General features: G+C 41.8%; 1 protein-coding gene across 1 annotated transcript; it reads right to left on the bottom strand.

Annotated features, from left to right (window-relative positions):
* Window positions 1-17,005: 17,005 nt before the first annotated feature.
* LOC129716921 (uncharacterized) lies at window positions 17,006-22,917 on the bottom strand. Its single transcript, XM_055666766.1, has 3 exons — window positions 22,668-22,917; window positions 22,515-22,609; window positions 17,006-22,412 (listed from the first exon to the last, which is right to left on the bottom strand). The coding sequence occupies exon 3, from the start codon at window positions 21,719-21,721 to the stop codon at window positions 17,006-17,008; it is 4,716 nt and encodes a 1,571-aa protein (XP_055522741.1). The 5' UTR covers window positions 21,722-22,412; window positions 22,515-22,609; window positions 22,668-22,917.
* Between the last annotated feature and the right edge of the window lie 304 nt (window positions 22,918-23,221).

Genomic DNA, 23,221 nt, shown 5'->3' with positions numbered 1-23,221 from the left:
AAATTAAGTGTGTAATAGAGCCGAGAGACCAACATAGAGGTGCTCTTCATGTAGCGTTCGAATTAGAATGTCTACTGTAGGATGACTGCTAGGCAAAATAATTTGATGATTCATTTCGTATGAAAGTTTGGACTTTTGGAGTCAACCTCCCACTCGTTAAATTCCGTTTTCGCATATCGGTTTGCAAAATTGAATATTCTTCCATGCTTTACCCTACGAAATACGATTAAATTCATCGTGTAGAGAACTACTGTGCTGAATTAGTCTTGCAATCATCTCAGTAGAACGTCGTAATTCAATAATACGCAACTGGCGCGATAGGTTATGGTTGTCCTTCGTTTGACGCACGTTTCCAACAAATCGTAATACATAAGCTAACACCTTTTGTAATTTTCGAAAACAACTATATTTTGTCAGAACTGTAAATGATTCAAGTTGCAAGGCTGGTGAACTAACTGCTATCATTTTCAATCCAGGAATTTCATCGTCTGGTAGTTCTGGCAAGTTTTCTTATGGATATGGTTGTAAGCACAAAAACTCAGGTCCATGCCACCACAAATTATTATTTCTCAATTCTGTCGGTAACATGCCTCTGGAGACAATATCAGCTGGATTGTCTTGAGAACGTATGTACTTCCAAGTATACTCACTACACTAGTGCTCGCTACTATTTCAATAACACGGTTTCTGACAAAAAGATCCAATTGATTGGGAAGTTTCTTTAGCCATGCCAACACGATTTGACTATCTGACCACACTGTCACATGAGTATATTTCATTCACATGGTTGTTATCAAGGTTGTTGATCGATAATTTATCGTAAACGCCGATAACGATACCGTTTGTAATCGTTATCGACGATGACGCTTACGTCTTCAGACATTATCGTCATTGTCAATGACGATAGCTACTGGACGGTATCGAATCAATAACGTTTGTTTATTACCATCCACTGCAATACCATCTTTTGCTTTATTAAATATATCATTTAGATGCATTTTAAATGCAAATATGACAATGCTACATACCTTACTATTCCAATTTTTGCTTTAAAAAGCGACTCATAAGCTAAAACAATCAAAACTGATAAATTTATTCTTCTGATGAAACATAAACATATATGTAAAAGTTTCTTCCTGTTGCCTAGTGATGTTTCGTCTCCAATCCTCCGAAGTGAAAAAACGTTTCCTCACCCCGTGCCTGCTTTTCGATTAAGTCGTACACCATTCGCTACCAGAGCAGACAAAACTGGCATAAGGCGTTAGTGAGCTGATAACGTCTAGTGACTATCGTTATCGCCGATATAGTTAATGTTTGAAGACGTCATCGTCAATAACGATACCATACGTTATCGGCAGGGCCGGATTTACGATTGTGGGGGCCCGGGGCCCAGTTATAGTGGGGGCCCCGAAATAAAACAAAACCTTTTTTTTATCGTACGAGTTAAAAACATTTATTTGCTATTGAAAAGTTATCAAAAATTGGTTAAATTTTTTTCTTTCGTGTTGTTTTGCAGAAAACTTATTAATTAAATAATCAAAATTCAACTCCTTCAGTATACTCGTACTCGAAACTTAATAATGCTAAGACTGCCTTTCATTCTCCACAGTCGTACGCTGGCAGCTAACACCTCATCAGCAGATGTTTTAGATTCATCGGGAAGGATTGAGGGAAGATCGGCGACTCTAGTTATTATTTCCTGGACGGCATGCTCGTGCGGGCTAACCATGGCATGACCCAAATTGTGAGAGTTGACAAAATGCTGACCAAGTGCATTGGCTTTTTCAGATGCTGTTAGAAGGAAATGACCGGGGAAGGGAATAGGTCTCGGTTTGGTTTTCAAAATTTTCAGTCTTCAGAATGGCTTTCCATGGACTAGGAGGGAGCGAAGATGTTGAGAAAAATGTTTGTTTCTTACATCCACCAGCCTGGCTTTGATGATTTTGTTGAGACGATTGATATTGGTCTTCAGGTGAGGCAGGCCAGAGCGCTGGTACTGTCGTCTAATAGTATTACGGAATTGGATATACCGTTTGGTTGTTTGGTCTAGGTTCAGAGAGTTACTCACCAGACTGGAAGCTGGCACATGAAGATCCCGAGCCTGGGATAACGCCTCATCGATGGACTGGAGACACCGGTCGATGTTTTCTGAGGACTCAAGCTGGACGCTGTAGTCTATTACGTTGTCCACACATCGCTGGAACCGCGCCCAATCGACTCGCTGGTAGTTACGCCGAGAGACTTGGATTCGGTTAGCAGAGTCCAGCAGAGTGGGAAGTGGTCCGAGCTGAGTTCTTGGTGAACAACCGGGTCGGTGATGTGGCCCATATTTGAAATGAACAGGTCGATGGTTGCGTGTACTCCGGTTCTGCTCTACCGGGTGGGAGCGGCCGGACCTAGGATGTTGTAGTGGCCTACTTGTAGGTCGTTGAAGAGGATCAGGCCGTTTTGGTTGCGTCGCCTGTTGCCCCAGGCTTTGTGTTTTGCGTTGAGGTCACCCGCAATGATGAACTGCCCCTGCCAAGTCAGTTTGATGATGTCGCTTCTTTGGTTCGTTGCCGACCCGTCCCTTACGTTGACTTGCTTTGGACAGCAGGCTGCGATGATGGTAATGGGACCGACTCCAGTGGTCACTTCCAATCCCACTGCCTCGATGACCTTAAGTTGAAAACTTGGTAGCAGATGACAGCTTATTTCACACCGAAGAGCAATAGCCACACCTCCTCCAGAAGAATATGCTCGATCCAGCCGTACAAATCGGAAATCGGGAATCTGATGTTCATCAGGTTTGAGATGCGTCTCCGTGATGATAGCAATGTCTATTTTGTGTACGTTGAGGAAGTCAACAAGCTCGTAATTCTTGTTCCTGATGGAGCAAGCGTTCCAGTTAGCAATTTTGATGATTTCACGGTCCATTTTGGAAGCGATCATCACCGCAGACTGCAGTTGTTCAGCTCTACTTTTGCAATTGCGAAAAGTGTTGATGCATTCCACGTCCAGTGAAACGTATTGCTCCATGGTGAGCATGGGTTCGTTGTCAGTTGGGCCAGTTGCAGCTTGGGAGAACGTCATTGCGGACGAGTTCCCTTGGAGACCTAGCGGGGGTGAACGGCTACCGGATCTCGTTGTTTCAGCATACGTAGAGGTAGCTGTGACTGGTTTGGTGGTTGGATTCAGCGGTAGCGGAGCGAGCAAAGGTATGGGGTGCCGGGAGCCAATGGCAGGGAACTCCTTCGTGTTGTTTTGGGGCACTTTCCGGAGACCTGGTTGATTGTTGGTGGAGGCCCGCTTACGAATCTCGATGAACTCTGCGCGTTTCGGGCACGTTCTGCTGGTTGCTTTGTGGGCAGCCCCACAGTTGGCGCACACCAGATCGGCGGTCTCCATCAGCTGGCAGGCATCGGGGGCGAGCGTTTGGCCACACTTGATGCAACGGTACGCCATATGGCAATTTTTAGTCCCGTGTCCAAACAGCTGGCAGTTAGAGCATTGGGTGACATCACGATGCACTGGTTTGTAGCGCTCCCAGGCTACGATGATGTGAAAAAGTGGATGGACTGCAAGTCCGCCAGGCACGTTGAATTTTTCTCCAGGTTTACGAGATATAATTGATCACGGTACTTCCGAGTTTTGTTGTGTCGCGTCATCTTATGGATCTGGATTGGTTTGAGTCCATTTGCCTTCAGTTCCTCCAACAGGGTGTCAACTTCCATGTCAGGAAGACCGCGGAAAACAACCTTGAGGGGTTTTTCTGCTTCGATGTCATGGGAGTATCCCCCAGTGCACAAGCGGATGGTGCATTTCAGTCCTTTGTCGATATAAAACACAATTGCTTAACGTAGTCCTTCCGGGAAGCCTTTCACATAGAAAGGCGGGATTTTCTCCTTCTTCACTACTTCGTGGCGTTTTCCAGGACAGCGAATCTGTTGATGGCCAAAAGCTTTTTAGCCGCAGGATCAGGCGTATTGTCAGGCTAAGGCCTTTTGCCCGTACTGGAACTGGATTTTGATTTACCTATATTAGGGTTCACCGTAGCGTCGGTTTCCAACGCGAACACCCAAACTTACAAACAAACGTACAAAACGAACGGAGCGAAAATAAACTACTGTACTGCTCAACAAGCTAGCATAATCTTATCATTTTTTATGAGCAGCTGCCAAGCGCCGCACTGTTTTTATAGCTACGTGCCGCAACAAAGGAAGAATGAATAGCAAATGCTGTCAGGGGAAATTTTTCCCTCCTATTCTAGCGACGATGTGATGTAGCAGAACTGAGCTGTTTGAAAACCCTAATAAATAGAAACCATGAACAGACGATAATCTATATGGTTTAACAACAACCCAGACAGTTATTGACAGGAAATCAATTTGAATTATCTCCCATGGGCCGTCCGGAAGATCCCGCGAAGACAGTGGAACAGGGGGATTCTTTTTAGAAAGTCTAACACACGTTTCGCAATTTTTTACAAATTTTTCAACTTCGGTTGACAATCCCGGCCACCAAAAATAATCTCGCAGTATGCGCTTCATTGCCATTTCTCCTACATGGCCCTCGTGGGCTAATCTCATTGCTTGGTTTCTTAGGGATTGTGGCAAAATAACTTTGTTGTCTTCGAATAAAAGGTTTCCTAAGAATCGCAGTTTTTTTTTGTGTTGTTAATATTTAGTTAAAGACGGGCTCCAGTTATTTGTCTGCACGGAAAGTTTGACCGCCTGAAGTTCGTCGTCAACTTCAGAGTGAGCTTCAATTTGATGCCATGTAAGATTCATGCAACCCGAGTCAAGTGAGTACAAAAAATGATTTTCATCATCTTGTTCAAATGAAACCGCTTCTTCCGAATCAAGGATTAATCTAGAAAGGGCGTCAGCAATATTCTTATTACCAGGAACTCTTTCAATACGAAAATCGTATTGCTGCAGACGTAACGCTCAAGATTCGCTCTAGAGACTGCACGTCGTACCAATGTGTATTTTCCGTAGAAGATATATTCATTAGCCTCTGAGTCTGTTCGCACAACGAATGTTACACTTAACAAATATGTTGTAAAACGCTCGAGGCTCGACACCCCAAACAACCGCCAATGCTTCCTTGTGCATCTGTGGATAACGCTGCTCTGTTTACATAGTTGACGTAACAACCAACACCACCATTGCGAGAAAAACGCGTTTTTGTTATTTTAACCCAAATAATTATATTGAGATACAATTTCAACAAAATAGTCTGTCAATTTTATGAAGATTGATGTTTGAATAGAGGCCCAATGGATTATACGAGTCTGCCCATGGTAATTAATCCAGAAAAACCGCTACGCCAGTTTATGCGAATAAACATGCATTTTTCTCGCAGATTTTTCGCTAAGCTTGGCTTAAAAACTCGACTCCTTCCTGCTCTGCCTCGCAGTTGAATTAGTTTTATCGATCGTGTTTCGGTCAAACGTCAGTTATTGTCCATAGGCAGTTTCAATTGGACAAATACGCACAAACACAAATACAAACCCACACACATACACACACAAACACATGTACAAAAACTTACATTTACGCTAAGGTGGGTAATCGTTGCAAGGAAAAATCCAAACAGCACAGAGCCAGAACAAACTTTTTTTTTGTTCAATTTTGGCCCCCAGACAATCCTAAACCTGCCGAATATAGATTACTCGTGCCTCTGATTGGTGCATTACATATGCATCTACATGAATTTGTATGAAAATTTGTATAGGAAAACTTTTTCGCATATTTCTTCCTAGAGAGCTATCGATCAATCCACATCCGGTAGTGTCAGGATTGTTTGGGGCCCCAAATAGAACCATAAAAACCTAAATTAATCCACCTAGCGGTCAGACCCAGCCTTTCTCATTTAAAGTTTTATTTGCTTAAATAGATTTACATGAACGCTTCAATCCAATAAATGTATATTCACTCTTTTGGTTCTAAAATATTGATGTTGTAATCTATACATGTAAATATGCAGTCCGGTCTGTTTGTCTGTCTGTCTGATCCATATAGGCTCGAAAACTACCGAACCGATCGACGTGAAAATTTGTATGTAGGGGTTTTTGGTGCCGATAAAGGTTCCTATGATAGTTTGAGACCCCTCCCTTTTCTGGAAGGGAGAGGTCCCATACAAATGAAACATACATTCCTGCGCAACTCAAGAACAAAACAAGCAAATTAAACCGAATTTGGCATGTGGATGTTTTAAGAGGTAACAAGTATGTCCATAATAGTTGGACGCCCCTCCCTTTTCTGGAAGGGAGGGGTTCCATACAAATGAAACAAAAATTTCTGCACATCTCGAGAGCTAATCAGCTAAATGGAACCAAATTTGGCAGGTAAATGTTTTTAATGGTAAAAAATATGTCCATAATATTTTGACACCCCTCCTTCTTTTGAAAGGGAGGGGTGCCATACAAATGAAACATAAATTCTGCACATCTCGAGAACTAACCGAGTAAATGGAACCAAATTTAGCATGTGAATGTTTTTAGGGGAAACAAATATGTCCATAATGGTTCGACACCCCTCCCTCTTCTGGAAGGGAGAGGTTTCATACAAATGATACACAAATTTCTGCACATATCGAGAGCTAACCAACTAATGGGAACCATATTTGGCAGCTGAATGTTTTTAGTGGTAACAAATTTGTTCCATAATCGACCTCAGGCAACATTTTGGATTGTAAGATGGCAACTTCCGGTGTATGGAAAACAGCCAGAAATGGCCGATTTCCACCCAATATAATAATATCCGGATCTAGAATGCTACAGAGGAGCTTAAATCGATCGAAATTGTCTTCAAATGCCATTATGAAATCCAAAATGGCGACTTTCGGTTTCGGAAAAACAGCGGTAAACGACCAAATACCACCCAATATGGGTATTTCCGGAACCGTAATGATGCACTGGAGCCACAAATCGACTTCAGACAACATTTCGAATTGTAAGATGGCTACTTCCGGTTTCTGCAAAACAGCCTGAAATGGACGATTCCCATTAAATATGAGTATCTCCGGAACCAGAAAGATGCACAAAAGCTAAAAATTGATCACAGACACAATCTTGGATTTCAAGATGGTGACTTCCGGTGTCTGGCAAACAGCCTGAAATGACCAAATACCATTCAATATGAATGTTTTCGGAACCAGAATTACGCCCAGATGACAGAAATTGATTTCACTGGCAATTTTAAAGTCCAAAATGATGACTTTCGGTTTCTGAAAAACAGCCCAAAGTGACCAAATAACACCCAATATGAGTATCTCTGGAGCCAAAATGTTGCAAAGAGCTAAAAATTGACCTCAGACACCATTATGAAATGTAGGATGGCAACTTCTGGTTTATGGAAAACAGCCAAAAGTGGCCAATTTCCGTCTAACATGCATATCTCCGGATCTAGATTGATACACAGCAGCTGAAATCGACCACAGACACCATTTTGGATTCTAGGTTGGCGACTTCCGGTTCCTGGGAAACAGCCGAAAATTATCGATTAACACCCAATATGGGTGTTTCTTCAACCAGAATGACGCTCAGAGGCCAGAAATAATCTTAAATACCATTTTGAAATCCAAAATGGCGACTTCCGATTTATGAAAAACAGCCTAAAATAACCAAATACCTCCCAGTATGGGTATTTCCGGTGTTAGATTGATGCCAGAAAATCTGTTGAAAATGACCGAATACCACCCAATATAAATATATTCAGAATTAAGGCGATGTACAGAAGCCAAAAGTCGAGGATGTTGTCATTTCGATAAAATCAATCATTTTAAACGATTTGTTATTTGACTTTGATCATATCCTATGGCCGATTCGTCGTGCATTTGCAGATTTTAAACAAATCGCAAGGAATCAATGAGTTTGGAAAGTTCTAATAGTACAATACCACATTTAAATTATGTTGAGGCCACATATATCGATCAAACCAGGTAACGCTTTCAGTAGTCTTTGAATTTCTTCTCTTTCCATAACTTTTGAGCCACATACCAAATTGTTATGAAGTTTGTTATTTGTAAGTTTGACAGATGACTCGTTCGCATGGCACTAGTTATGTTCAAATAAGTCATGTAATCTTTGAGATAATAGACTTTCGTTGTTTTCTAAACAATTTAATACACAACGGTTGCTTAAGTTCGATTATAATCAAATGAAATGGGAACGAATAAGGCAGCCAAAATTTGAAACCACGTGTTCAATCATAATTGATCAGTTAACCCTTAACTAGCCCGCTCATCTGATGATAATATTGATCAAATCGGTAATGTAGTTTCTGAGATAATGATGTTTCGTGATTTTCACATTTCGGTACATTACAAACAAAGTTACAGTCCGATTACAGTAAAACTCAATAGGGTATTATGAGGCAGCTAGACTATTAATTTTACACTAATTTTGTAGAAATCGGGTCAGCCATCTCTGAGAAAAGTGAGTGAGTCCAAGTAGTCTTCGGAATATGTTCCTTTCCATAGCTGGATTTCACATTTTTAAACATAACAGGAAAAGTAATAGTCCGATTGCGAAACAAATCAATAGGGTCTTATGGGGCAACTATACCTTCCATTTGACACTGATTTTATGAGAATCGGTTCAGCCATCTCTGAGAAACATGAGTGAGATTAAACAGTCTTCAAAACACGTTTCTTTTCATAACTTTTGAACCACAAGTTCAATCTTCATAAAATTCAAAAGTTAAGGGTTTTTCAGGTAGCCCGTTTATTTGAAACCAATTTTGTTCAAATCGGTTGTGTAGTTTTTGAGATAATGATGTTCCATGATTTTTCCATTTTGATACATAACATCTAAACTAAAAATCCGATCACAATGAAATTTAATAGGGTTTTATGAGGTAACAAGACCTTTCATTTGCAATTAATTTCATGTTAATCGGTTCAGCCATCTCTGAGAAAAGTGAGTGAGAATAGAAATCTGCACATACACACATACACACACACACACACATACACACACACACACATACAGAAAATGCTCAGCTCGTCGAGCTGAGTCGAGTGATATATGCCATTCGGCCCTTCGGCGCACTTTTATACTTTCGGTTTTGCAAGTGATTGCTATACCTTTCTAGGAGAAAGGCAAAACGTTCTGGCAAATCGATTAAATTTACCCACCATAATATACACACACGTTTTAATTATTTCATCTGATGCAAATATCCACTAGTAGGGGGAAAGGACACAGTGACTTTAGACCTTCCTGAGGCTGAGTGTTTGTAAAAATATTAATATACAATACAAGAATTTAATCCCCCTTTCCCCTTTTCCCCTTTCCATGGAATATTTGTCAAATTGAACGACTTAACTTAGACGAATGCAAGTTTTCAACAACAACGAAAACTAATGAGGCTTTGGTAGTGTGCTTGTGATTGCAGATGCGAATCTAGATTTCGGCTCCGGTTCTCAATTTAATCCGTGTTGTCTTTGGTTTAGTGTCCAACCAAACCACTATAAAGATTTCATCATATATCTTTCGTCGGGTATGAAAAAGTAATACGATTTTTTTCATGCCATTATGAGTTACTTTTCTCATGGTTTGGGATTTCGGGAAGCGAACGTATAAACAAAAAACTGGAAGAGGTTTGACTTCCGCTGAGACGTTACAAGCTGCCGTAAATGCAGTGAGGAAGGATAACTGAATTGTCCTTCCGAAATAAAAATGGTCAATTTACCCCACACCCTGACCAACTTACCCCACCTGAAGGGCTAGTTGGGCAATTTAACATCAACTCAAAAAACAAAAAAATATCCGCAAAATCGTAAACTATTTTGAGTCGTTCATATTTTTTCTAGAAGCTACAGACCTAACGGAGACAAATCGCGCCAAATGACCGATGGTCGAATATCGACCATTTTTGATTTGAATGAAACTTTGCACACGTATTTGGCTTAGCAAACTGAGCATTTTTCACAGATGGAAAGATTTTTTACACCCATAAGTTACATTCTAAAAGGGCGTATGTCTTTTGGCATACAAGGTTTTATTCGAAGCATTGTAGTCCAGAAACCGTTGGTTGTATAGAAAAACTGTCTGCGAATGAGTTGTAGGGAATCAAAAATGCATCATAAAAAAATTATACACTGTACAAAAAAAAATTTTTTTACCAAAAAAATAAAAATTAAACATTAAATTTCAATTTAAAAAAAAAAGAGTTGAATTTTTTTTTGCCTTTCTCCTAGAAAGGTATAGCAATCACTTGCAAAACCGAAGATATAAAAGTGCTCCAAAGAGCCGAATGGCATATATCACTCGACTCAGCTCGACGAGCTGAGCATTTTCTGTATGTGTGTGTATGTATGTGTGTGTATGTGTGTGTATGTGCAGATTTCTATTCTCACTCACTTTTCTCAGAGATGGCTGGACCGATTTTCATGAAATCAATTGCAAATCAAAGGTCTTGCCGTCCTAAAAGACCCTATTAAATTTCATTGTAATCGGAATAATAGTTTAGAGGTTATGTATCAAAATGTAAAAATCATGAAACATCATTATCTCTAAAACCACATCACCGATTTGAACAAAATTAGTTTCAAATGAACGGGCTACCTGAAAAACCATTAACTTTCGAATGTTATAAGGATTGGATTTGTGGTTCAAAAGTTATGAAAAGAAACGTGTTCTGCACACTTAAAACTGGATCTCGAGCTCGGCAAAAAACATCCGAGTTCACTCGGCAACTTTGGATTCAACCGGTATTTCAGCAAAAAATGCCGGTTGCCGACAGTTGTCAGATCATTTTGCCGATACTACGTCCAAAAAACTAAGCTTGACGAATCTCGTCTCTATTTTTTGCCGAATTTATCGTTAAACACTGTTGATGCCGAGGTCAGCAAAAACATTACTGGTATCTCGGCACAAATTTTATTCGTTGCCGTGTTTCGGCAATACAGCTGTCATTCTCATGAACGAGTTGCCGCCATTTTTCTTAGTGAAAATTTATGCGTGTTACGGGTGAGCAAACAGGAATCGAATACAAGTTTGGCTGAAATTTGTGCAAATTACAAGTGTTTACAATCCGGTAGACGAAAAAATGTAGTACAGTTTGGGGGGAAGTGCCTGGAGCTCAAAAAGTGTAGTTTCAAATCGTGTGAATACAATATTGTATTTGTTTTAGGGATAGGCATTAGACGTAATTTTGGATTAGATGTTTAGCTCAATGCCCTACTGGCGAGCAAGATAAAGAAGAGTATTCAAGATTTAGTATAAATAAATTTCTTTACTTACTAAAACTCATCGAGCTTATAATTTATCTTTTGATAGAACTTTGCTTACCTGATTCATAGCAAAACTATTTTCTGCGATTGGATTCCACTGAAAAAACGGCTCTTTACTGTGCCGAACATTCAGCTTATATAACCGAAAGGTCGTTGGACTGGTTTGCCGCTTCTCGGCTGGATTTGCCGAGAGTACAGTCAACTGTGTACCGCGATTCTCGGCATAAAATGACATCTGTCAAATATTGGTTTTCCGAGATTCTCGGCAAAAGAGATTCAGCCGAGATGGATGCCGAGCACTCGGCTGTCCAAATCTCGGCACAAACAATGCCGAGATTCGGCGAAATTTTTTAAGTGTGTGAAGACTGTTTAATCTCACTCATGTTTCTCAGAGATGGCTTGACCATTCTTTATAAAATCAGTGTCAAATGGAAGGTCTAGTTGCCTCATAAGACCCTATTGATTTGTTTCGCAATCGGACTATTATTTGCCTGTTATGTTTAAAAATGAAATCCAGCTATGAAAAGGAACATATTCCGAAGATTACTTGGACTCACTCACTTTTCTCCGAGATGGCTGACCCGATTTCCACAAAATTGGTGTCAAATGAAAGGTCTAGCTGCCTCATAACACCCTATCGAATTTTACTCTAATCGAACTCTAACTTCGTCTGTAATGTATCGAAATGTGAAAATCACGAAACTTTACTATCTCAGAAACCACACAACCGAATTGATTAATATTATTATCAGATGAGCGGGCTAGTTAAGGGTTAACTGATGAATTATGATTGAACACATGATTTCAAAGTTTGGCTGCCCTATACGTTCCCATTTCATTTGATTATAATCGAACTTAAGCAACCGTTATGTATGAAATTGTTAATAAAATAACGAAAGTCTATTATCACAAAGATTACATAACTTATTTGAACATAACTAGTGTCATACGAGCGAGTCATCTCTCAAACTTACAAATAACAAACTAACTTCATAATAATTTGATATGTGACACAAAAGTTATGGAAAGAATAGAAATTCAAAGACTATTGAAAACTATACCTGCTTTGATCGATATATGTGGCCTCAACATAATTTAAATGTGGTATCGTACTATTTGAACGTTCCAAACTCATTGATTCCTTGCGATGTGTTCAAAGTCTCCAAATGCACGACGAATCGGCCATAGGATATGATCAAAGTCAAATAACAAATCGTTTAAAATGATTGGTTTTATCGAAATGACAACATCCTCGACTTTTGGCTTCTGTACATCGCTTTAACTCTGAATATATTCACATTGGGAGGCATTTAGTTATTTTGGTTGTTTTCCAGAAACTAAAAGTGGTCGTCTTTAAATACAAAATGGTGTCCAAGGTCAGTGTTTGGTTTCTATGCATCATCTTGATTACGGAAATATCCATATTGAGCATTATTCGTTCATTTTCGACTGTCTCCTAAAAGTTGCCATTTGAGGTCAATTGAGATTCTCATATTGGATAGTATTTGTTTTTTTAGGCTGTTTTCACAAACCGGTACTCGGCATCTTGGATTTCAAAATGGTATTTAAGATGATTTCTGGCATCTTAGCGTCATTCTGATTGAAGAAAACCCCATATTGGGTGCTATTCGATCATTTTCGGCTGTTTTCGTGGAACCGGCTGCCGCTGTGTATCATTCTCGATCCGGAGATACTCATGTTAGACGGAAATCGTCCGTTTTTGGCTGTTTTCCAGAAACCTGAAGTTGCCATCTTACAATTCATAATGGTCAATTTTTAGCTTCTTGCAACATTCTGGCTCCGCGGGGGCCTAGTGTGGTTGGTAACGTCTCCACCAACCACGCTCGACGCCTGGGTTCGAATCCCACCGCCGACATAGGTGTCGATGGTTGTGAGGTGGCGTGATCCACTCACAACCAACCCAACTGGTCTAGTTTCAATCCTAGCCGACACCGGGAGATTTTCTGAGGCGAAAAATCTCTGGGATCACGCCTTCCATCGCATGAGGAAGTAAAGCCGTTGGCGCCGGTCCGTTAATAAACGGGTCCTGAGTTAGGGTCCTGGGTGTGGAGTCGCCTCCCTGGGCGTCGGTGATTGGCCACAGCTGTGGCGGAACTAGACCGACGGAAAATAAGCGAGAATAAAAAAAAACATTCTGGCTCCGGAGATACTCATATTGGGTGGTATTTGGTCACTTTGGGCTGTTTTTCAGGAACCGAAAGTCGTCATTTTGGACTTTAAAATTGCCTGTGAAATCAATTTTTGTCATCTGGGCGTAACACTGGTTTCCAGAAACCGGAAGTTGCCATCTTACAATTCAAAACGTTGTCTAATGTCAATTTGTGGCTCCAGTGCATCATTATGGTTCCGGAAATACCCATATTGGGTGGTATTTGGTCGTTTGCCGCTGTTCCTCCGAAACCGGAAGTCGCCATTTTGGATTTTATAATGGAATTTGAAGACAATTTCGATCGATTTTAATTCCTGTGTATCATTCTAGATCCGGATATTATTATATTGGGTGGAAATCGGCCATTTTTGGCTGTTTTCCATAAACCGGAAGTTGCCATCTTACAATCCAAAATTTTGCCTGAGGTCGATTATGAAACAAATTTGTTACCACTAAAAACATTCACCTGCCAAATATGGTTCCATTTAGTTGGTTAGCTCTCGAGATGTGCAGAAATTCGTGTTTCATTTGTATGGAACCCCTCCCTTCCAAAGGAAGAGGTGTCGAACTATTATGGACATATTTGTTACCCCTAAAAACATTCACATGCTAAATTTGGGCATGAGCATGAGCATGATTGACCGCCCGCGGTTACTACTCCGTTATTGCCAGATCAGCTGTAGTTACACAGAGAACCAACAGACGATGCTTGGGACTGGGACTAACATGCATCCTCAATGTAAAAATTGATGACCCTTATCTTTATATTGGGCAATACCAGCGCCGGCCGCATCCGAATGCAGGTCAATGAAGGAGTGTGCATGTGAACATGTTGACGTGATACCCGCTTTATTGGAAGCCGAGAACACCTCTGCACTTCCACGAGAAATCACAGGGATGTTGGAGAAGAGGGCAAGGTTTACTGCATGGTTCGTTTTGGTAAACAGCGTGCTGAGTTCGACTGCCGGGTTCATAATAACAAATATCGCGCCTACGAGTTCGTTATATCGGCCGCGAAAGTCGTAATGCGATCCTAATTTATTCTGTTTGCTTATTTATCACCGTAAAAACAAAGCGCACGCGAGCCATGTTACCAATTTAAAAAAAAAATCATCTATGCAAGCATCTCCTCGTGAAGTCATTATCTCACTACCGAGCGATATTATTTATTTATTTCAGTCGACTACAAAATCTTACAAAAATTCTTCCGCGGAAACACACACCCGACAAATATCAAGTCGCTCTGGTCTTAACGTATTCATTCAGTTATCTGACCTAAAGTTAGATTTAATCTGTTTCATTTATTTACTGAATGATATCTGAAAAGTTACGAGTGTACGTCTGATCAGGACTCACCTCGACAAGCTATGCGATCGTATCTATAATTAATACTCTTTGATTACACCGACATATTAGAGTATTTGAGACTGGCTTAAACTGACAGTAAAAATGATGTTACATGTTCGTTACTTTATGTATGAGGAAACGAAGCAAAAATATTTTTTAAGTCGCGAATAACACTGAACGGTAATTCTTTACAATAAACGATATATCTTTACAATAAACGATAAATCTGTACGTTTTCGGGATCGGGATATCACTACAATAGCCGCCGCGTGGACAAGGATAATAACAGCGCGGTTGTCGTCATTGTTGATGTAAGTGAGAATATTCCTAAAAAAAATTAAAAATTTGGCATCATTCATGCATCCAAAGCTCAAAAATTTTATAAAAAGCGTATAGGCATCAATATCAATACAACATTATTAATGCATTTGAAAAATACCAGAGCCATCATTATAGGTTCTATCGTTTCAGACATGTATTATGCAGATCTATGAAAATTTACAAAAATATTAAAATTTTTGCCCCAGAGCAAAAACAAAATATTCAAAAGCTAGAAAAATCATAAATGAAGATAAAAAGGGAATGCATAATGAGATGATGTCATCGCATAAGTTTCAATTCAACTTCATTCATACACCAATGTTTAATCAAAAGCTAGGAAACCTTAGAATAAAGGCGTAACATTTATTCGGTTGAAGTTTTGATTAGTGATGGGAAACTTATCGATACTTATCGATAATATCGATAAATGCGGGACATCGATATTATCGTTAATTTTTTGACGTTAACAATAATTATCGATATTATAAGGGTGAGCACAAGTCAGTGCGGCTGGTTACTGGAGGAGACCCAAAAGAAGGAGACCTCACCTACCCTACCCCAGGAGTTGCTTTTGCCGCTAGGTATTTGTTGGGTGCGTTGGGTGCTGAGTTTCTGAGAAAAAATGGTAACTAAAATGGTATTTATAGTTTTTAGTTTCCTAAAAACAAATGAACTCGACAACATAGTACTGGAGAACTTTAAAAAAATATCTAAACTTTTTGCACCATCTCATAAAAAGCAATGATACGAAATTGTAATAAAATGCATTTTCTTTGGCTTGCCAACTCTTATAATATGATGGACATGCATAGCGGTAGTCTATTGATAACTCTCTGGTAATTGTTTAGTTTAACTGGGAACTGTTTAAGTTTAAAGTATCTGTTAGCCAACAAACAATTTTTAGTTCCACTGTTGCGATAGCAACGGACAGACAGATTTTTTTCCGGTTTTAAACTCGTTTTTATTGTACAGGAACAGAGTTGTAAATCCCTTCGGGGAACATAATGAAAATACAATCATTATTGCTTATGTACGTAACAGTTTTTTTATCTTTACCATTTAGTTAGCAAATTATATCTTTTTACTCACGTTTAGTCTCCTTCTGTTGTTTATCCGTACTATAACAACCTGTATTAGAACAGCCCGTACTTTTAGAAATTCGTACTAACTATAACGGAGTAATCCTTAATCGTGACATTTAGGTTAAGCGATTTTATTTTAATTAAACTTTTACCTTTTACCAGACTTTTAGCTTATAAGAAAACCCATACTAATAGTTTAAGTTAGATGTAGGTATAATAACAATGAATTATTAGATGTAAGTATAATTTTAAATGTAATCTAATTCCAGTAGTATAAGAACTTCTTCTGAACCTCGTTTATCAGTAACTTAAGCGAGCTCACTCTGACAACTTTTACCTTTTTCTCCACTTCCTTTCATCTGTCAATGCACTCGTAGACAGTTGAGCATCCAGGGTTGTTCATCGGCCGTCGGCGGCTCAAGATTGTACAGATGGAGGTGCATCACATCCCACAGGGTTGTGACACTCCCCCTCGGTACGCCACTGGGTTTCATGTGGTTTACCTTCCTTTGCACTGACGTCTAAAACTGCAATCTTGGTCGCTGGTCTCTCGAGGAGTCCTTTGGTTGTTTGCACAGTCACGCGGCGAACTTGTCAGTCCTTAGCCTTGACTGCCTCCACCACACGTCCTCGTGGCCAGCAGTTCCGCGGGAGATTGCTGCCTCAGCAATGGGTTTCACGGGCTGGAACCATCGAGTCCTACGAGTTAGAGTCGGCAGGTATTCATCAACCCATTTCTTCCAGAACGTATCAGCATACAGCTGGGCCATCCTCCACGAGTGCTTCAATACAATTGGTCTGTCATCGAAAGCGATCGGGGGCTTACTCCCATTCGAAGACCCTAACAAAAAATGGTTTGGTGTTAGGGGGGTTCATTGTCATTATCAAGTGGTATGTCAGTGAGTGGTCTGGAGTTTAGAATCATTTCGATCTCCATGAGCATGGATCGCAAAATTTCATCTGAAGGTAGGCGAGGGGGGTCAAACTCGTTCAATACCTTTTTGACGGACTGGACTAAACGTTCCCAACAGCCTCCAAAGTGCGGAGCGGATGGGGGATTAAACGTCCACTCAGTGTCAGGACCGACAAACTCGGTCTTGAGTTTCTCCTCGTCGACCTGCCTCAAGGCTTCGCGCAGTTCTCGGGAAGCTCCTATGAAGTTTGTCCCGCGGTCGCTAACGATCTGTAGCGGCGGGCCCCTCCTGGCAACAAAATTACGCAGCGCTAGTATGCATGAATCTGTTGTCAACGAATGTGCGATTTCAAGGTGCACGCTTCTAGTTGTCATGCAGGTGAATAGGACTCCCCATCTCTTTTCAACGTGTCTGTTCACTAGCACTGACATCGGTCCAAAGTAGTCGATGCCAGTATACGAAAACGGTCGCTGGAAAGCTGTCAACCGGGAACGTGGTAAATTTCCCATTGCTGGGGGATCGGGTCTTGCACGTCGGATCTTGCAATGCTGACAATTTCTGCGGACTCGGTTGAACTCTGAACGGAGCCGAGGGATGTTGTACTTCATCCGGATCTGGTTCATTGCTGTGTGGTGGTTCTGATGACGGTACGCTACATGGTAGTCAGCGATCACCAAATCAGTCACATAGTGCTGTCTCGGTAGTATTATGGGATTTTTTGTGGCTTCGTCCACCCACTCGCAGGCTTCGATACGCCCTCGCATCCGTAGGACACCGTGTTCATCAAGTGTAGGACTCAACTTGTACAGTGAACTCGTTTTGGGCAACGTATGTTTCCATGGCGACTTCGTCGAGATACTGCTGCGGATTAACTGAATTTCATCGGCGTAAGTTTGCCGTTGAACAAATCGATAAATTGTATTTTCTGCGAGTTTTAGCTCCTCCTGCGTAAGAGCGCCAAGCTCCATGGCGGTACCTTTCCTTTTCTTGCGAACATTTATGATGAAGCGGTGGCAGTATCCAATTGATCTCAGGAGTCGCTTCCACTTCGAAAACCGTTCAAAGTTTATCGGAAATTCGGTAATTGTGTGATGGAGAATACTGGGTCGGATCTCTTCTAAGGTCGTACCATGATCTGTATTATGGCCTGGCCATTTGTTTTCTGGCCCCCACAAGAAGTCTGGCCCTTGAAACCAACGACTATTTGGCGAAAGATCTGGCACTCTTTGCCATTTTGTACCTTCATCTGCCACGTTTGCTTTAGTAGGCAACCATCTCCACTCGTGCACCTCTGCGGTGTCGAGCATCTCGCTGACCCTGAAGGCCACGAATTGGCTGTAGCGTCGATGATCTGACCGTAACCAGCATATAACATCGCGGGAGTCGGTCCAGAAGACGCGGCGTATGATTTTAGTTTGGTGTGATTTGGCAATATACTCGGCGAGTCGAGTTCCGATCACTGCACCCTGCAGCTCGAGACGCGGTATCGAAAGAAACTTCAAAGGAGCTACACGCGTTTTCGATCCAATCAGCGCACATTCTACCTTCCCTTCTTCTTCGAATCTGAAATAGGAGACTGCAGCCATTCCATTCTCGCTCGCATCACAAAACGTATGTAGTTCGACGTGATTAGACAGTTCAGCAGATGTCCTAGATCGATAGCAACGAGGAAGCTTGACTTGGCGCACGTTCGGCAGTGCTTCGATCCACGTCAACCACTTTTCGGCCAGTCTTCCACTGATTGTCTGATCCAATGTGCAACCCGAACGCCAGATTTCCTGAAGCAGAATCTTTAAGTAGATAAGAAGGTTACCGATGATACCCATGGGGTCATACACCGCCATCAATGTTCTTAGAACTTCGCGCTTCGTAGGCATTCTGACGCCGGACAGCAGTTCCATATTTTGTTTCGGCGACAGCTTGAAGGTGAATGTGTCACTTGCAATATACCACCACATTCCGAGTACCTTTTCCGTTGACGTTTCCGCACAGAAGCTCATGTTCTTCTCCATGGTATGATTTTCACGCAAGCTATCGATCACGACACTGGAATTGGACAGCCAGTTCTCGAAACCTCCTTGAGAATGAATTAACCGTACTTCCCTGGCTAACTTCACAGCTTCCTCCACAGTCTCAACGCTCGCCAACATGTCGTCGACATAGTGTTCATACTTGATACACTCGACCGCTCTTTGATACTGCTCCTCGAATCTGTCCGCGTTATGGTTTTGAACATAGTGGGCACTACTCGGCGAACAAGCTGCGCCGAACGTCATGACTGTTACTACGTACACGTCTGGCTCATCGTCCGGCTTTCCGCTAGCCCACAGGATCATTTGACTTCGCTGGTCTTGCTCCTTCATCCGAACTTGGAAGAACATCTCCCGGATGTCTCCTACTACGGCTACACGGAACTCACGGAACTTGTATAAAACAGCAAGGAGTGATACCAGTTGATCAGGTCCCGTAAGGAGGAACGAGTTTAGCGAAACTCCGTTAATCTTTGCCGCCGCATCGAACACTATTCTCAGCTTCCCGGGTTTGTTCGGGTTAGTGACCGGAAATATTGGTAGGTACCAGTCCTTGGGACGCCTCTCCACCTTCTCCGCCTCGGAGAGCCGCCGAATGTAGCCTTTACTCTCGTATTCAGACATCTTCGCACGCATTGTTGCGGCTAGCTCAGGTTCTCGCTTCATTCGTTTTTGCAGACAAGCCCAGCGTTTCAAAGCCATTCCCTTGTTGTCGGGTAGGTTCATTCGATCGTAACGCCACAGAAGACCTGTCCCGTAGCAGTTTCCAATCAGTCGTGTTTCGGAAGATAGGATTTTTATTGCTCGCTCTTCATCCTTCGAAGCTATCAGTTTAGGTGTTCCGGAGATCTCCGTGGACTCGATCGAGAAGAACTCTTTCAAGGCAGTATTAAGATCCTTTTCCTCCTCCTTCACACACGGGCATATGTGAAAACTATGGTGCCCATTATGACCAGAATCTTTCCGACTGAGTTCCATTGGGCATAGACCGTAAACTATCCAGCCAAGGCGGGTTTTAGACGCCATCGGTTCATTTCTACCACCTTCTACACTTTTCAGGGCAGAGCCTAGACGACAGTTGTTCATTCCTATTAGGATTCGTGGGGACACATTCTCATAGGATTCCAGGGGCAGCCCTTTTAGATAGCTGAACTTGACGTTCATCTGCGATACTGATACCGACTGCTTCGGGAGAGAAAGATCCTGAACCGTATGGACTTCCGGGAGCTCAAAAATCTCGCTGGTGTCCTTTATTCCTGAGATCTTCAATGCCAACACTACCGAGTTGTTTTCACGACGTTGGTGACCACCTGTCCAGTCGAGGCATAGTGGATACGAAGTTCCTTTAAGACCTAGTTCTCTCAACAAACCGTGCTCCATTAAGGTTGCCGATGACCCATCATCAAGGAAGGCGAAGGTTTTCACTTGCTTTCCCTTGCCATATATAGTCACGGGAACGTACCGGAACAAGACCTTCTTCGTTGCCTTCGAATGCGTGTTACAGCTCTGCGTTGATGTACCCTCAGTCGACTTCTCTGATTCGGACGTTACTGTCTTACTATATCGCTTGTCGTCGTGAAGCAACTTACTGTGCATAAATGTGCACCCATTCCTCCCGCATGGCGTTTTGACTTGGTAGGCACCGAAATGCTTCCGTAGACACTTCCTACACAGCTTCTGTTCCTTGACAAAGGTCCAACGGGACCCGACGTCCATGTTGAGAAACTTTTGGCACTTCTCTGGACCGCTACAGTCATTCAAACATACATTGCACCCTTTTACAGCTCTCTGCAGACGATCCCTTGCATTTGCTTCGGTGATGGGGTTGCTCTCGGAGTGAACATTAATATAATCCTCCTTTCTGCCACGTCTTTCTGGTTTCGGAACACTCATTGATGGCATTGTGACTGCACTTGCCGCCTCAACCAATTCTCCCAACCAATCCCCGAGTTCTAAGAGCGTAACTCTGGGTAGATGTTGTCGATGAAAGGCCCAATTCAACCGAATAGATGGTGGCAGTTTTTCGGTTAATTCTTGGAGCAGAGCCACGTTGCACATGTACTCGTCGAGACCTGAAGCCGCGATGGTTGCGCAGACATTTTGCACTGCCACTCCGAAATCTATCAGTGTGTGCAATTTCTCTGCCCTCGGCGCTGGCATCTCCCGTATCTTATTCACCAGAGTGTGAACAATAATCTCCGGTCTCCCGAAAAGAGTTTTCAGTGTCGAAATTATTCCCGGTAAATTGGCAGGATGAAGAAGGCGGCAACGCACCAGTTCCAACGCCTTTCCCTTCAAACTTCGTTGGAGTCGCAGCAAGTTTTCTTCATCGCTATATCCGCAAATCCTTGTCGAATTTTCGTAACTCGCTATGAAAAGCGGCCACTCTTCTGGGTTCCCTGAAAACATGGGTAGTTCCTTATTAACAGCCTGTCGCGCAGAGATCTGGTTTTGACTCAACGAAACATATCCGGGAAAGTCACTAGCTCTCGGCTGAAACCCTGTAGCCAAGGGATTCAGTCCAGTACTTCCGCTAGCCGAGCCTCCATCAGCATGTGCTTGCCGAAGAAGAAGTCGATTTCGCTCTTCCAAATGCTTCCTTTCCAGTGCCTGCATTTCTTCCAGCATTTTCATTTCATTCACTATAACCTCATTCTCCTGGGGAACATCCTGTTCGTTGATTCGCGGCAACCAGTCGAACCAGTCGAACTCGCCGTCGGTCCTATTCCGTTTGACCCGGTTAACTGGTGTTGTCTTTCCACCTGTTCTAGTACTCGCCGCTCCGAATCTCTCAGCTCTTGTTCATATTTAGCCCTTTGATCCTTAAGCTCGTTCGTCCGCAGTACGTCTTTTTCCTTAAGAATTCGCTCAAACCTTTTCTGCATCGCCGCTAATTGCGTCCGTAAATATTCTTCCAGCTTCGAATCCGTTGGTTGGCCAGTTCCCGGCTTTGGTATCGTTCCAGTATTGCTGTTAGGGGTTGATGTACCAGATGGATGTTGCTTCGCTGCTTCAACACATTTCAGACAGCACCACTCCCGATCCTGTACACTCGAATCCTCGCTAACACACGCGAAATGATACCACTGATCGCACGAATCACACGCTACCATACGGTCATTATCCGGTTTCCGACATATTTCGCAACTAACACCCGGCAGTGGCTTGGGTGATGCCGCTCGCCCATCACTTTTCTTTGACATACCGAATAACTTGAACCCCCGATCGTAAACGGATTTACAAAATGTTGCGATAGCAACGAACAGACAGATTTTTTCCCGGTTTTAAACTCGTTTTTATTGTACAGGAACAGAGTTGTAAATCCCTTCGGGGAACTTAATAATGAAAATACAATCATTATTGCTTATGTACGTAACAGTTTTTTTATCTTTACCATTTAGTTAGCAAATTATATCTTTTTACTCACGTTTAGTCTCCTTCTGTTGTTTATCCGTACTATAACAACCTGTATTAGAACAGCCCGTACTTTTAGAAATTCGTACTAACTATAACGGAGTAATCCTGTAATCGTGACATTTAGGTTAAGCGATTTTAATTTGATTAAACTTTTACCTTTTACCAGACTTTTAGCTTATAAGAAAACCCGTACTAATAGTTTAAGTTAGATGTAGGTATAATAACAATGAATTATTAGATGTAAGTATAATTTTAAATGTAATCTAATTCCAGTAGTATAAGAACTTCTTCTGAACCTCGTTTATCAGTAACTTAAGCGAGCTCACTCTGACAACTTTTACCTTTTTCTCCACTTCCTTTCATCTGTCAATGCACTCGTAGACAGTTGAGCATCCAGGGTTGTTCATCGGCCGTCGGCGGCTCAAGATTGTACAGATGGAGGTGCATCACATCCCACAGGGTTGTGACATCCACTAAAAATCCAAATCAACAAAATTGTTGCGCCAAAAAAAGTGTGCTGATTTTTACAGCGGGTAGACAAAATAATTGAGATAAATAAAACTCTCTCAATTTTAAATTGCCAGAACTTTGCGAAAAATGAATCAATTTTGATGACCGGTTTCATTTCACTGGAAAACTATCCTAGTTTCCTAGTATTACTTGGGAACTTGGTGTGACCAACCTACACCGAAAATGTTTCGTATTTCAAGAGTGTGT

This window comes from Wyeomyia smithii, chromosome 1 (assembly GCF_029784165.1).
Source record: "Wyeomyia smithii strain HCP4-BCI-WySm-NY-G18 chromosome 1, ASM2978416v1, whole genome shotgun sequence".
NCBI classification, from domain to species: domain Eukaryota; kingdom Metazoa; phylum Arthropoda; class Insecta; order Diptera; family Culicidae; genus Wyeomyia; species Wyeomyia smithii.
Note: the sequence above shows the minus strand (reverse complement) of the source record. Positions and strands in the feature narration are given on the sequence as shown.